At 33.3% G+C, this 15,832-nt stretch overlaps 1 protein-coding gene across 1 annotated transcript; it reads left to right on the top strand.

The window, feature by feature from the left end:
• Positions 1-13,796: 13,796 nt before the first annotated feature.
• On the top strand, positions 13,797-15,349 carry LOC120089690 (cinnamoyl-CoA reductase 1-like). The gene is made up of 4 exons (XM_039047055.1): positions 13,797-14,192; positions 14,314-14,496; positions 14,581-14,933; positions 15,047-15,349. Exons 1-4 carry the CDS (start codon positions 13,905-13,907, stop codon positions 15,210-15,212), a joined length of 990 nt encoding a protein of 329 aa, XP_038902983.1. The 5' UTR covers positions 13,797-13,904; the 3' UTR covers positions 15,213-15,349.
• The last annotated feature ends 483 nt before the right edge of the window (positions 15,350-15,832 follow it).

Below are 15,832 nucleotides of genomic sequence, written 5' to 3'. Positions count from 1 at the left end.
ATACAAGAAATTTTCCTAACAAAATGATGACGGAATATTAGTAAACATGTTTTTCTAACGTCCTTGAGTGAGAAAATTATTTTGAATTTCAAACTAAATTTCAAGATTTTTAGTGGCTAATTCATATTTTATAGCACTGAAATGGTACTATCTTGCTCCGTTTAATTCAAGATTATTCCTTGATTTCACATGTTTACTTAGTTATTTTATAGGTTTCGGATGCTTGAGAGGTAGAATTAGGCGCTAGTAGCGAAATAGAGCTAAAACAGGTAAAAACGAAGCTTGATTGCTTTAACGAGGAAAGAGACTGCAAAAATTACAAGTTTTACCTCTACTTACACGGCGTTGCAACGCTGTATGGTGTTGTGCTCGATGTTGTAGGACAGAAAGCACCATATTTGTGAAAAACACACAACATCACAGCTTTGCCTTAGAGCGTCACGACGCTCCAAACCTGTTGCATGAGAAACTTCCGTCAGTGCCACGACGTTGTACCCTAGCGCCGCGGTACTTTTGCAATTTTATAAATATTAATTTTAATCGCTTAGGTCAAATTATCTCCGATTCTAGCTAATTCAACCACAATTTCTCTAAGTTTTCTACATATTTTTTGTTTGTTTATGTATCAAAACAATTTATTGATGTCCATTATGTCAATTATGGGCTAAGGTAATATTTTGTAGCTTGGGTTTTTAGGAGTTTTTCAGATTTTCATATATTTGTAAGTTTTTGAACCAAATTCTTTATTGTATTGCTATGTTCAATTTTGTTTTTATGAGATTGTGATCATATTATCTTATGCTTGTGGATTTATGGTTATAGCTTTGAATTAATATCCCGTCATGACACTTGATTCTATATTGATTCATAGAAAGCAATAGGTTAGGTTAGCTTGAGAATCGACTAAGATTAATATTATTCTAACCAACTTAGAATTGAACCAAATGAATATTTATCTAAGCGCTTGAAAGTTAAATATTCCACCCAACGTTCCCTAGATCTTAATGCAATTAGAATAATTTAAATATGCATACTTTTCACCTTTTCGAATTGGACCAGTTAGTTGTTTAGGACAATTTAATTAGCTTTTCTAATTGAATTGGTTAGGTGTAAGCAATTAATTGATTTTGGTAATGATAACTCAATGATCAAGTATCTTGAATGAGAAAATTTCGTCATGACCCAAGCTAGGCTTTCTCGAACAATTTCTCCTTTTTTATTTGTGCTTTTATTTTATGCAATTTAAATGTATTATTGTTGGACCGATATGGCAACCCTAGAGGGGAGGACGAGTGAATAGGGTTTAATTAAATTTTTTTATTAAAGTATGCTCAATTTGATCTAATTAGATATTTTAAAATTAAATTATAAACTCTAATTTATACTAAATAACAAGATTGATTAAAAAAATATGTAACAATATGCTCAATCAATCTCAACCAACAAAATCATCTAATTAAAATTAAATGTAAAATAATTGTAAAGAATTAGAGGAGAAGACACCATAATTTTTAAAGTGGTTCAATCAAACTCGACCTACATCCACTTTCCCAAGCGCCTCTTGAGATTTCGATTAAAAAAATCCTTTGACTCTTTCCACGGATGAGAGTCGAACCACTACCTTATTTCTTTTACGGGTTCAAGAGCAAACCCGATCCTTTTTTACGGGTTAGGATCCAACTGTTACAATGTTGTTTTTGAAGCTTTAAACCACACAATAAAAATCTCTAAAAAGAGGGGATATACAAATTTGAAGTCACACTTTAATCCTCATGATACAATAGAAATTTCTCTCAAGAATAAAATGAAAAGAGAGGGAAGTAAGACAAAAAGTGGATTTTAATTTAATTTTTCTTTTCAATTTAATTTGGAGGAGGTGAAGTATAAATTGAATGGTGGTATCTAACGGCAAAAAGTGGAGATTTAAAATGAAAAGAGAGGGAAGTAAGGGCAAAAGAATGGAGATTTAAATTTGGAGAAGGTGAAATATAAAGAGAGAGGGAAGTAAGACAAAAAGTATATTTTAATTTGGGTTATTGGATTGTTCAAAAAGTTAAATTGAATGGTGGAGATTTATACTCAACTAACTGTTAGACACAAACAAAAATAATAATATAATAATATATATTTTTTAAAATCATTTTTTTTAAAACCTAACAAAAAAAAAGAAAAACAAGAGCCCACCATTTGTCATAAACTAGCTGTCAAACACAAATATTAAATAATATTAAATTCAATTTTTTTATTTAACAAAATCAATTTCTTTCAATAAAAACTAAAATCCACCAATTGCAAATTTAAAGTTCCATGTGTCACTCATTCTATAGCTCCAAGTGGCAATCTCTAATTGGTCCAATTTGATGATTAATTTGCTACATCACCATCTCGGATATTTTTTCAGATACGCTTCTTTTTGTATATCTTTTTCATCTGAACTTTGATTTGGGTGATTCAAGATGCGTCAGAATCGTTGTTTCAAACTCTACATTATGAATTATTCAAAATAATAAATTTATTAGTAAAAAAAATCAGGTTTGTTATCATCAAAATATTAATTAATTAATTAATTTGAGATTAAGAGCCAAAATGCCAACAATTTGCATTAAACGAACTTCAAAACCCCCCTCTGGTTACCCTCAAACTTCGAATCGTTTTAACTGAGAAATTCCAAGGTTTCCTGTGTTCGACCCGTGTTACCAGTACTACACATTTGGTAGAAACGATTGTTTTATTTGGTCCAAAATTTGGTGATGAATTTCACTCGACCAAATTGGCATCATTGTTGGGGAGCCAAGAAATTTTTCTTTGAGAAGGTTTATGGTTCTTTGAGAAGGTTTACGGTTCTTTGTTCGTTCTTGAATTTTTCTTTCTTTGTATGACCGGATTCTCCCTAGATCAAAATTCTTTGTTGTGTTTTGCAGAGTTTGGTAAGAAAGAGAGGCGACGAAGGAGAGAAGCTAGAGAATGAAGCGCCTTGGAATAGCAAATCCTTATAGAAGGCACTGAAAAAGGTGAGCATTTTGAAGAGAAAATAGGACAAGAAGAAGCAATAGCGCAGCCTGAAGAATGCATTTTGTAGGACCTCTTGACCCTAGACCAAACTCAACAAACCCTCTGCATTACCTACCTGAGATCATAGGTAATTTCAAGCTTAAAACTTGTCTCATTCACTTACTTCTTGCTTTCCATTTATGCCCAGGTAAGGATCCACATAAGGACTTGAAGGAATTCCATATAGTGTGTGATGGCATGTGTCCCCATGGTGTAATTTAGGAGCAGTTCAATTTGCGAGCCTTCTCGTTTTTTCTCAAGGATGATGTAAAGAACTAGCTCTATTATCTACTATTAGGGAGTGTCACCATTGAGTAGACCTAAAAAAGAAGTTTGTAGAAAAATTCTTCCCTACATCCCTTACCACTAGGATCAGAAAGGAGATTTACAACATATTGCAAGATCCAGGGAAATCTCTGTATGAGTATTGGAAAAGATTCAAGTGCCTCTGCGTCTATTTCCATAATCACTAGATCTCAGACATCTCCTCATCCATTACTTCTATGAGGGATTGCTTCAGTAAGATAAAAATAATATCGATGTAGTTGCAGGTGGTGCACTTGTCAGTAAAACTCCCTCTGAGGCCAAGATGTTGATTTCCACTATGGCTGAGAACAGCCAATAATTCATAATGCGAGATCACATTACTCAGTGATCCACATCTATACAAAAGTGTACATAGAACTAAACTTGTTGAACTATCTACTCTTGTGAAACAGGTTTTTTTTTTTTTCTAAGGCACAATCTGAAGAGCCTACTGTTGAGGTGAATTGTGCTAGGAATCAGCAAAGCGGTTCGTTGTATAATCACAACCGTTGGGGCAACCAAGAGAACCATGGCTAGAGCAGCTCGAGTATGCCCTTGGAGAACTTGGTGAAGAGTCTGACTGAGTCTACCTTGTTGATCAAGCAGAGCGAGGAGTAGTTCCAACATATCACTGCCATTTAAATGCAGTGTATGGCCACCCAAATCTCCTAGTTGGCCGACACAGTCATTAAATTAGACACTCGGTATGGGAAGCTTCCTTCCTTACCTGTGTCCAATATGTGTAATGTGAATGCCATCTCTGCTATAAGCTGCATTGAGAGCTCTCTGACACCTTTTTCTGAACCAGTGATTGAGCCAGTAAAAGTTATAAGTGAAGAAGATATTGAGAATGTTGAGGAAAAGATGACATGCTCACCAAGAAGACGTGGGGTAAGTTTTGATCCACACCTGAATTTAAATTATTATGTCCCTGTTGCTCCATTCCTTAGCAAATTAGTTGTTGTTAAAAAGGTTATGCATAAGGAAGAGGTGCATTTCATACAGTCTTCTAGTGATGAAAGCCCTGTTGGATAAGGTAAGAAAGTTTAGGTTGAGGTCTCTACTGAGGAAAAGAAAAAAGAAGTGATCAAGCAGGAGGTAGTTCTGTCAGATAATCTTCTTGTTAAACATGATGACCCAAGTACGTTTTCTGTGACCTGTTTGATAGGCATTAGAAAACTCGAGCATGCCATGTTAGATTTAGGGTCTGCTATTAATATCATGTCTGCTCTGTTTTCTTTGATTTCCAGTCTCATATCTTGCATCCTTCTGAATTTAGGTGCAATTAGTTGACCATTCTCTCGTCAAGTCATTAGGATTAGTTAAGGATATGATTACTAGAGTTAATCGCCTGTTTTTCCCTACTGATTTTTACGTTTTGGATGTGAATGCTTCTTTCCCACCCTTTGATTTATATGTTTTATTAAGGAGACACTTCCTTAAGAAAACTAAGGTTGTCATCGATGTGGACAAAGGATCTTTACAAATTGAATAGAGAGGAAAAATTGAAAAAAAAAATTATGATGGATTCTCTAACTATCACTAATCCTATTTTTAAAAATTCTTCAAAATTTCAGGATAATGGCTAATCTCTTAAGTTGGGGGTGGGAGGTGGTGGCTTGCCAACTTGTGACGGTATAGATGAAGACAAATCAGGTCGAGCATAATGACCTTAAACCATTGGCTACGTGGAGGAAACTAGGATTTACATTCTTTATTGCTTTCTTAGTATAAGTATCCTTTTTGTTTATTTTTATTTTTCTTGAGCTCAATTCTTTCTATGTTTCTTAATCCTTAAGGTTTGGAAGACCATTGGAGAGAATTATTCTTATTGAGGCAGATATCACATCCATCCTTATGCCAAAAAATTCAGGAAAGATTTCTCTTCTTTTTATTTTGTCCTTTGTTTTCTAATTTTTTTATCACATTGGGGACAATGCTAGATTTTAAATCGGGGGTGAGGGATGTCTATGTTCTGGCTAGAACCCTTGAGCATCTGAGCTCGGGCTATTTTGTTTGTGTGCTTTATATGCATGTTTGCTCATCTTGTGTGGTTCATTATTATGACTAGTTGATGACGCACTCTCTTGTGTTTTGACTTGTATGAAATGAGGTCTGAGATGAATAATCATGTTTTTTAGCCCTTTTAATTTTTTTTTCTTATTTTACATGCATGCTTCAATTCTTTGTCTACCTATATTAGGTCTTGCATTCTTAGAATTGTATTATTAGCTTGTATTTTTATTATCACTTCGATAGACCCCACTAATTAGATAGTGTTTTATATGATAGGATGTAATACTGAGGGAAAAAATTATTTATATGTCTACTTAAAAATTTGTAGATTAAATGTTGCACTGAAAGATTATATAATGAAAAAGAAAATTTTAAACTTGTAATGTTATGCATGAGTAGTGGTAGAAAGAACTACCTTTTCTGTTATTAGTTAGGACACTCACAAAAAAATAATGAGTATAGTTTCCTACAGTGATGTGTGAAAGCTAATGTCCCTAGGTAAAACAAATGCAAGTTTAGGGCTCTATAGTTTAATTTCAGACACCTCAGTTGAAATATTACTACTTTGATTTTCGACACTTGATAGTTAATGCATGACCTAGTGTGGGGGAAAACAAATTTAGGGCTATTCAAAACCATTATGAGTAATCGTGACTTAATTAGAAGGGCTTTAAACTCACTTTTACATCAATAGGTCTAGAATTAATTTTAAATTGTGTTTCATTGTCTGATTATGAATTGATTTCATTGTTGATGTAAGTTAAAATTTAGGAGACTATTGAGACTTAAGTAACGAACAATATAGCTAGAGTGAGCATATATTTGTTTGTCTGTGTTCTTTACTATACCTTACTCGAGGATGATCAAGAATTAAGTGGGGGTGTTTAATACCATTAAAATGTGCTATATTCTTCTGCTTAATTCAGGATTGTTCCTGGATTTCACGTGTTTGTTTGGCTATTTTATAGATTTTAGGTACTTAAGAGGTAGAGTTAGGTGTTAGTGGCGAAATGAAGCTAAAATGGGTAGAAAAGAAATTTAATTACATCAACTAGGAAAGAGAATGCAAAAATTACGAGTTTTGCCTTGCTTGCACGATGTCGCAATGCTCTATGGCATCGTGCTCGGTGTTGTAGGATAGAAAGCACCATATTTGTAAAAATTTTGGCACGATAAATTTTACCCTAGCGTCTGGCACCATCAAGATTTTGTAAATACCAATTTTAGCCGCCTAGGTCAAATTATCTCTGATTTCTGCCGATTTAATCACGATTTGTCTCAGCTTTCTACGTCTTTTTGGTCTGTTCATGTATCAAAACAATTCCTTGATGTCCATTATGTTAATTATGGGCTAAGGTAACATATTTTAGCTTGGATTTTAGAAGTTTTTTTTTTTATATTATTTTTATGTATTTGTGAGTTTTTGAACCAAATTCTATATTGTATTGTTGGATTCAATTTTACTTTTATGAGATTATGATCATATTATCGTATGCTTGTGGATTTATGGTTATAGCTTTGAATTAATATACAATTTGTGACACTTGATTGTATGTTTATTTGTAGGAAGCAATAGGTTAGGTTAACTTGTGAATTGGTTAAAATTAGTATTGTTCTAATCAACTTAGAATTGATCAAACGAATATTTAACTAGGAGCTTGAAAATTAAATATTCTGTCAATGTTCCATAGATCTTAAGGGTTATTTGGGACGCTGAGTTAAAATAGGATGTTTGGAGTTCATATGTCTATGGACTTCATATGTCTATGGAGTTCATATATCTGTGGAGTTCATATGTCTGTGTTTAGGGTGCAGAGTTAATTGACCTGAGTTTATATGTCTGTATTTGAGGTGCAGATTGAGTTCATATATTTGGGATATCTAATGCAATCTTTTGAACTCTAAATAATATGTTTTTCCTATTTTTGTTTTGTAACTTTTTTATTCGGTAATTCTACCCATCTTTATTTAAATAAAATATGGATTGCAATTTTTTTTCTTTTAATTGTTAAAACTTTTTTTTCTTTCTTTCTCTCTTTTTTGGGCAACGAGAAAAAATTAACCCATTAAATTTTTGGTAGAAATATGGTAAATAAAATGAGAAACCAAATAGAAATCAAAACATTTGATTTCTAATTCTTCTCCATGAATTTCATTATCATCTTCTTATTTTTCTTATTTTTTCTATTGTTTCTCTATATTTTTACTATGTAATGATTTTTTCTAATTAAATCTCTCCCATCATCTTAGCAACCAATGAAATATCACCACATTTCTTCAATAATTTCACTCTCAATTCCTTTAAATTTGGAAGATCATCAGAGAACAAATCTTTATCTTTCACTAATTCTTGTTGGAAAATATTACAGGAAATTTTTTTTCATTTTATGTTTTTTTTATGTATTACATACTGTTCAACTACATACTTACTTTTTGTCTAAATATTCTTAACACTCATTTGAAATGTGAATTCAATCAAATAAAAATATTTTTTTACAATTTTTTACGTATAAATATTGCACTTAATGTAGACAAATAATATTTTTTTATATAATCAACAACTTTAGTGAAGGATCTCTTACCGAATAGTTCCATGAGTGCGTTCGGATCGTTCGGATCTCACCGTGACCGAAATACATATTATACATTCAAACACACAGTTATGCAAACAAATCTTAATTAACGGCATGCTATGAACAAGATATAACAAGGAAGAGAGTGTTATACCAGTTGAAGAAAATCTTCAATTTTCAGAACTCAACACAGCGGAACCCTCCACCCGATCAACCAACGCCCAGTAGCAGCATCGACTACAGCAGCACGAACACGAATGTCACGGGGACGACACCACCAGAAAAGAGTCCTAGGTATTCTCGGAGTGAGAACCCAAAGCGTGGTCTTTGTTGAATTTGGTAGAGGAAGGAGGAATACCAGATCGTGTAGGCGATAAGCAAGCGAGAGGGAAAAGGGCGCTATCGCATAGCAAAATGCTTATTGTTTAGGAGAAGCTACATGATTGTGTAGGTTTTACTGAATGATCGTTTAGGAAATGGTATACGATCGTTTAGCAAACTCGGCACACACTTTGATCGTTTAGAGAAGCTATGCGAACCGTGTAGGAACTAGTGTGCGATCGTTTACGCGCGAGGTGGATGATCGTCTAGACGAAGAGCGACTATCGCATAGGCTCTTGATTTACTTAAACGATCGTTTTCTTTTGACCAGCGTGCTTCTTCTTTTTCTTTTGGACGACTGATTGAACGAACTATTCAAAATGAAACAATTTCATTTTTATTTCATTAGTTACAATAACCAACACATTTCCACTAACCCACGTCTGAACGTGATAAAATTGACTTAATTATCATATAATTAATCAATTAATTAATAATAAATATAATCATATTATATTTTTATCCTATAGTTTGATATCACATATCTACTATAGTATTTTCTCCTCTACTTGATATAAATCATATTTATATCAATTTCCTCTGAAATAATGTATCTCATACATTTAGCCAATTCTATTATATATAATTAACCAGTCCAATATATCATATATAATCGAACTTCCTCTTGTCAATTTGAACATTTCAAATTAACCCAAACACTGGTTCTTGACTTTATCCAAGCTACCCAGAGGACTTAATAGACCTGTAGCTGGAAGCTCAAACGGTCCGTGAATAACTGACTAAACTCTTTAGCCACGAGATTCACCATCTGTTAACTGTTAGACATTCCACTAAAGACCAACAGCTGAACTTTTCTTACCATAGATATATTTTTGTGTCCATCGGATATAACCAATCATGAGTACATGACCTTTCATAGATGCTCGTAAGTACAGTTTGGCTAAATTACTTTTTTTTCTCTGTAGTTACATCTCACTCCTTAAGTACCACTGATTCCTCTAATGAACAATACAAACATAGTCCAACTATGTGCGAACACCTCTCGGGCTAAGAGAAGGTGTGTGGCGCCACATCGTTCAAGCCCCAGAATCAGCCCTTAGGGAGCTATTTATCTACTTACCCCTACCTCGAGGAAGAAGTGAATTCCATCTTGTGTAGTTGAGTTCCCAGCTCCCAAATCAGACGAATCCCCAAAATAGTAGGTTTGAGTCGGCGACCTGGCCACTCGCACCCATAAAAATCAAAGGATCACCCTCAATGGCAGGAGTTCCCAACTCACTTAGGATTGAGGTCATGTTACCTATGGTCATCCTAGTGAAGTGAAGTCTTTGTCATGAACGGTGTTTTATAATGAGACGTTAACACTTCGTGGTCAAGTCTTATACAAACTCTTTGTATAGGACGCCCCTGCTCGCAGGTCCCTAACACGAATGATCAGGATTAAATCATCTATGACAAGTCACAACACTTGTGATCATTCCACAAAGTGGGTTGCGTTCGTAGCGTTACCAGGATAAGGTTTCCCTCCTATATCCATATACTACAGGCTATTTTGGTTATCACTCAAGACATGATCTACTTGTATGTCACCACATACATGCTTGAGTCACATACAGATAACCAAAGATTTTATGTTTATTGATTTGTGGTAAAGTAAATAAAACAAGCAAATGAGCAAAAATACAGGATGTGAAGTAAATATCATATATTAACAACACAAGCGTTCATACAAACTGTTTACAAATTACAGGACACGAGACTTTAGGGCCTTAACCCCAACTGCCCAACATTTACAACATACGTTAACAATCATCAGTCTTATAATTGTCGAAAGTGGTTGTCGACGTTGATTATCGAAGATGCTTTCACTGGAGTTTGTAGTCGGGTGTGGTTGTCGGAGCCTGAAGTTGGTCGCATGAAGGTGGTATTGGAGTTGGTTTTCGAAGTTTGTCATCAGAGGTGGTTTTTAAATCCCGGAGTTAGTTGGGCAAAAGTGGTCGTAGAAGTTGATCATCGAAGATGATTTTTATTGGAGATTGTAGTCGGAGGTGGCTATTGGAGCCTGAGTGTTAATCACATGAAGGTGGTATTAGAGTTGGTTTTTCAGAGTTTATCGTTGGAGGTGGTTGTTGAAGCCTGGAGTTGTTTGCCGAAGTTGCTCGCTCAAAGGCAGTCATTGAAGGTGTTTTTCATCGAAGTTTATAGTCGGAGGTGGTTGCCAGAGCCTACAAAGGTGGTTGTCAGAGTTGGTCATTGAAGTTTATTGTCGGAGCTTGAAATTGGTCATCAGAGTTGGTGGCACGAAGGTGGTCGTCGGAGTTGAGTCACTGAAGGTGGTTGCCAGAGCTCGAAATTGGTTGTCGGAGTTGGTCGCGCAATGGTTGTCGAAGCCTGGAGTTAGTAGTTGGAGTTTTCATCAGAGGTGGTTGTTGGAGCCCAGATTTCATCGTCGGAATTATCATCGAAGGTGGTTGTCGGAGCCTGGAGTTGGTCGCCAGAATTTTCATCGGAGGTAGTTGTCGGTGTCCAGAGTTTGTTCCCGGAGTGTGGCAATGGTTGATGGGTGTTAAAAACATTGGAAGAAGGGAGAGTTAGGGTGTGTTGATAAAATATACCAACTCAACTCCATCAACTTTTAAAGTTGGTGGGCCAAACAACGAGCCAAACAATGAGTTGGTATATTATACCGACTCAACTCAACTCATGTTGGTGAGCCAAACACCCCTTAATGCAATTAGGATAATTTAAATCTGCATGCTTTTCATCTTTTCGAATTGGACTAGTTAGTTGTTTAGGACAATTTAATTAGCTTTTCTAATTGAATTGATTAGGTGTAAACAATTAATTGATTTTGATAATGAGAATTCAATGATCAAATATCTTGAATAGAAAATTTTCGTTACAACCCAACTAGACTTTCTCAAATAATTTCTCAACTTTTAATTTGCACTTTTATTTTATGTAATTTAAATTTATTTGCGTAAAAAAAAAACTTCAAAACCCCCCGGTTACCCACGGACTATAAACCATTTAACTCAGAAATTCTAAGGTTCCCTGTGGTGCTACCACTACTATATCATATAGTAATCAAATAACAATCATATGACAATAAATATCAAATGAATAGATAACAATCACATAGAAATCAGATAACAATCATGACCGCATGAGTGGGATTTGTCATGTTTGTAAAAAAGCATAAACTAGGGACACACTCTAAATTTTCAATTTATTTTTCTATTAAAGTTGCAATTACCCCTTTTACATACTCTATTTCATTCTAAAATTATTATTATTATTATATAACAAATTACGGTAAAATTAATTATGAGAGATTAAATTTCAGATTTATTAAAAATATAGAAAGATTAAAATTAAACAATTTGAAGTATACAAATTAAAATTGAACAAACATCAAAATATTAGGAATTAAAATAATATTTTAATCAAATAAGTATATGCTAATTACATCTCAAACTCATCATAATTTACTAAACAAACTTAAATTCCTACTAAAATAAAAACGAGAAAATCTAACCTTATTTATTCAATTTTTTGAGGCACGAGTAAACATCTAACCTGTTGTTTATAGTGGCCTGCAAAAATTGACTGATTTTATTTTAATGGATGACTTTAATAAAAATTCATGGGAATTTAGGTCCAGTTTGTCGTGTAGTACGGCCACATGGCTTGTTGTGTTGTGTTTGTCAAACGAAAACTGCACACCGTTGAAAATTCCCTCCTTTCCATATGCCCGACAACCAGACTTCCCACCTTTTATTTATTTATTTACTTTTCATTTTTATTCTTGAAACTAAGAAAACATCTATTTTGTTCTTTCATTCTTTAGGTTTATTTTAATTTAATTTCTCTACTTCAATGTATTTGTTTTATTGTTAAAATACATGCATGGTGAGTTTATGAACTTTTAATATTGTTTAATATTAGCGATCTAATAAAGATAAAATTATATTTTGTGTCTAATACATTAAAATTTTATTTTTTACCCAATTGGTTTATAATTTTTTTAAAAAATATTAAATAGATAAAAAAATTTATTAGATAAGAATTGAAAGTTTGACTTAGAGATTTATTAAACACTCTTTATAATTAAACCTTACTTCAACCTTTTAACACAAAGTAGACAAGTGCTTTTGATCCTTACCATTATATTACTTTTCACAAATATATTATTTGATTTTGAATATGTATTAATTTACTGACTTCTTGCATATATGTTTTAACCACCTATATATAATGTAGTTTGACATAAGTATTCTGTAAACGTTAAACATATTTAGGTAGCAAAATACGGTAAGAACTGATTTTTTTTTTTCTTTTTTTTTTTTACGGAATTTAAGAAGTTATTTTTGAAATTTGAATGTCAAACCATTTTTTCCCTTTTAAGCTAGAGAACTAAAAATATGTATTTGGAGACTTTTATTTTTAAGATTAATTGATAAGTGGACACACGAGTTTGACTTTGAGTGAACATAATTTTTTTTTTTTTTTACCAAAGATTGATTGTTTTTAAAAGAAAAAAAATTGAACAAAGCTTTTGGGTAAATTTGACGTAATGGGTCGGACTCATCGGTAGTAGGTTTTTTTTTCCTTCCTATATGTGATTGATATATGTGAAAGAGGTTAGAAGTTCGAAATTTCTCATTTTCATATATTAAACTTCAAAAGAAAAAAATGTAAGAATGACATCTTAATCACTCTCATTTAATTTTATTCAATATATTTTTAAATGTGTAAACTTAACCCAACGCATTTTTAATAAATGTTAAAATTAGTTTGTAGTCTAGTTTGAAGTAATTTTTTAAAGTTAGTTTGACAATAGTAATTTCCAAAAAGACAATGTAAATATGTTGCTAAAATTAATAAAGAGAAATATAATAACTTTTATTTTGTTTTGCTATTTTTTTTTTAAAAAAGTTAACAATAAACTAATAGTAGGTACAAAAATGAAAAATGATTATAACAGTGTATATAGACTAAAATATAAATAAGACTCCAAGTATAAAACAAAAACGATATTATAACCTACTTAAAATGTGGAAGGTGACAAAGGGTAGCTTAATCAAAGTAAAACAACATAAAGAAACATAAATTAGGAGAAGAAAGCAACAACATATGAAAATGACTAAATTTTAGATAAACAACCATATCAAATTGTCTAGAGAAATTAGTGTAAGTAAAGAGGGAAACAATAACTAACATCAACATAATTCAACTAATATAGATTATAAACTATCAACCAAAAGTCGAAAGCTTGAACTAAAAAAAAAAAAAAAAAAGGGAAAAAAAGACTAATTTCATTGAAGCTTGGTGTGCCGAGGCAACTTCGGTGAAGCACGATGGTTTTGACAAAAATTAGATATTCAAATTGAAACCTGACCAACTAGAAGGTTGCAAATTTTGTTTTTCTTTATTAAGTAGAGGTAGCCGGTAGGTGAGTTCTGCCATTTATCCCTATAAAAAAGCAGTCAAAGCGCCACTCATTTTTGTGCATCCATATCTAATCTCAATTATTCCAACTTACACATACATTAATTCTCTTCTTTCAAACCCCAAAACAAAACAAACCCTTTTTCCTTCTCCAAATCCACTACTATGCCGATCGATACATCTGCAATTTCCGGCCAAATTGTGTGTGTCACCGGCGCTGGAGGCTTCATTGCTTCATGGCTTGTAAAGCTTCTTCTTGAGAAGGGCTACACCGTTAGAGGAACTGTTAGAAATCCAGATGATCAAAAGAATGCCCATTTGAAGAACTTAGAAGGAGCTAAAGAGAGGTTGTCTTTATTTAGCGCTGATCTTCTTGATTTTGATAGCCTTAAAGCAGCTATTATGGGCTGTCATGGTGTTTTCCACACCGCGTCTCCGGTGACTGATGACCCTGTAAGAACTTCACTTCATCATTTTTCTCTTTTTCTACGTTTGATATTAAGCTGATGAGTTACAGTAAATTGCTTTATTTTATATGACAAATAAAAATAGTATTGATGCACATCAATTACAGGAAAAGGTAGAGCAAGCCATAATCGGAACAAAGAACGTCATGACCGCGGCCGCTGAAGCAAACGTTCGACGAGTGGTGTTCACGTCATCGATCGGCACCATCTATATGAACCCTAACCGAAGCCCGGACACAGTGGTGGATGAGTCTTGTTGGAGTGACCTTGAGTTTTGCAAGAACACCAAGGTAACAACTTAGCTTTTGGCCCTTTAATCAACTTAGAAAAGTATATAAATATTTGAAGTGTGGAAAATTAAATTGTGTGGACAGAATTGGTATTGCTATGCAAAGACAAAGGCAGAACAAGCAGCATGGGAAGTGGCAAAAGAAAGGGGAGTGGATCTTGTAGTGGTAAACCCAATGTTGGTATTGGGGCCTCTATTGCAAGAAGGAGTGAATGCAAGTGTGGTTCATATAATGAAGTATTTGACTGGTTCAGCAAAGACATATGTAAATGCAGTTCAAGGTTATGTTGATGTTAAGGATGTTGCAAAAGCTCATGTTTTGGTCTATGAAACTCCATCAGCATCAGGAAGATATATTTGTGTTGAGAGTATGCTTCATCGTGGAGATTTGGTTGATATTCTTGCCAACTTCTTCCCTCAATATCCTCTTCCTACCAAGTAAGTTTCATCTCAGCTCTCCCTACAGTTACTGAAAATTAAGAAAATTCAAGTACTGATCCAATTATATATGGATAACTAATGATGGGTTATATTTGATGGAATTGCTATAGGTGTTCTGATGAGGTAAATCCCAGAAAGAAACCTTACAAATACACAGTGGAGAAGCTAAAGTCATTGGGAATGGAGTTCACACCAATTAAACAATGCATATATGAAACTGTAAAGAGCCTGCAACAGAAGGGTCATCTTCCTGAACCCTCCCAACTTCAACATTGATTTTTTTTTTTTCTTGATTTCCAATCGGCTTATATACATAACCAAAAGTTGTATTCTTTGGGGAATTAGCAAACTTTATGTCCCAAAGTGTAATTTTATTGAATTATTACCTAATGCAAAAATCATATTATTCTTCAGATGAACATTCTGATTGGTGAAGCGTTACTTTCACTCTCCTTTCCCTCCCAAATTTGGATTTGTCATTTAAAAATAATTACATAAAATCATCCTAGCAAAGAAGTGGAAGATGTTTTAGGAAATGTTAAATTTTAGAAATTAATGCTCCATAGCTTTATAATTCATTTGAAAAATACCTTCAAGTTACCATAGTTTTAATAATACCAAATTTTCAAAAAGTCTAAAAGTTTATTTACCATTAGTTTGGATGTAAACCAGAGTACTTTATTTCAAAAATATTCGTGAACTCTAAAACTTTTTATTACTATTCTTGAATTTTCAAAACAAGTTTAAAAAAGGAAATTTGCAACGGGTGGTAATTTTAATTAACAGTTGCAAATATAGACATTAGACCCAAAGTATTAATATATATAACATAATGTAAAAAAAATTACAGATATGACCAAATTTAAATAGTCTATCAGTGATAGACCATATTATTG

This window comes from Benincasa hispida, chromosome 11 (assembly GCF_009727055.1).
Source record: "Benincasa hispida cultivar B227 chromosome 11, ASM972705v1, whole genome shotgun sequence".
Taxonomy (NCBI): Eukaryota; Viridiplantae; Streptophyta; class Magnoliopsida; order Cucurbitales; family Cucurbitaceae; genus Benincasa; species Benincasa hispida.
The sequence above is the reverse complement of the archived record's forward strand: the minus strand, read 5'-3'. Positions and strand labels throughout refer to the sequence as shown.

What these genes read in the sequence shown, in the direction of transcription:
- LOC120089690 (XM_039047055.1), top strand. Translation starts at nt 13,905, where the DNA reads ATGCCGATCGATACATCTGCAATTTCCGGCCAAATTGTGTGTGTCACC. An exon ending in CTCCGGTGACTGATGACCCT is followed by an intron (nt 14,193 to 14,313) that starts GTAAGAACTTCA and finishes CATCAATTACAG; the next exon opens with GAAAAGGTAGAGCAAGCCAT. An exon ending in AGTTTTGCAAGAACACCAAG is followed by an intron (nt 14,497 to 14,580) that starts GTAACAACTTAG and finishes TTGTGTGGACAG; the next exon opens with AATTGGTATTGCTATGCAAA.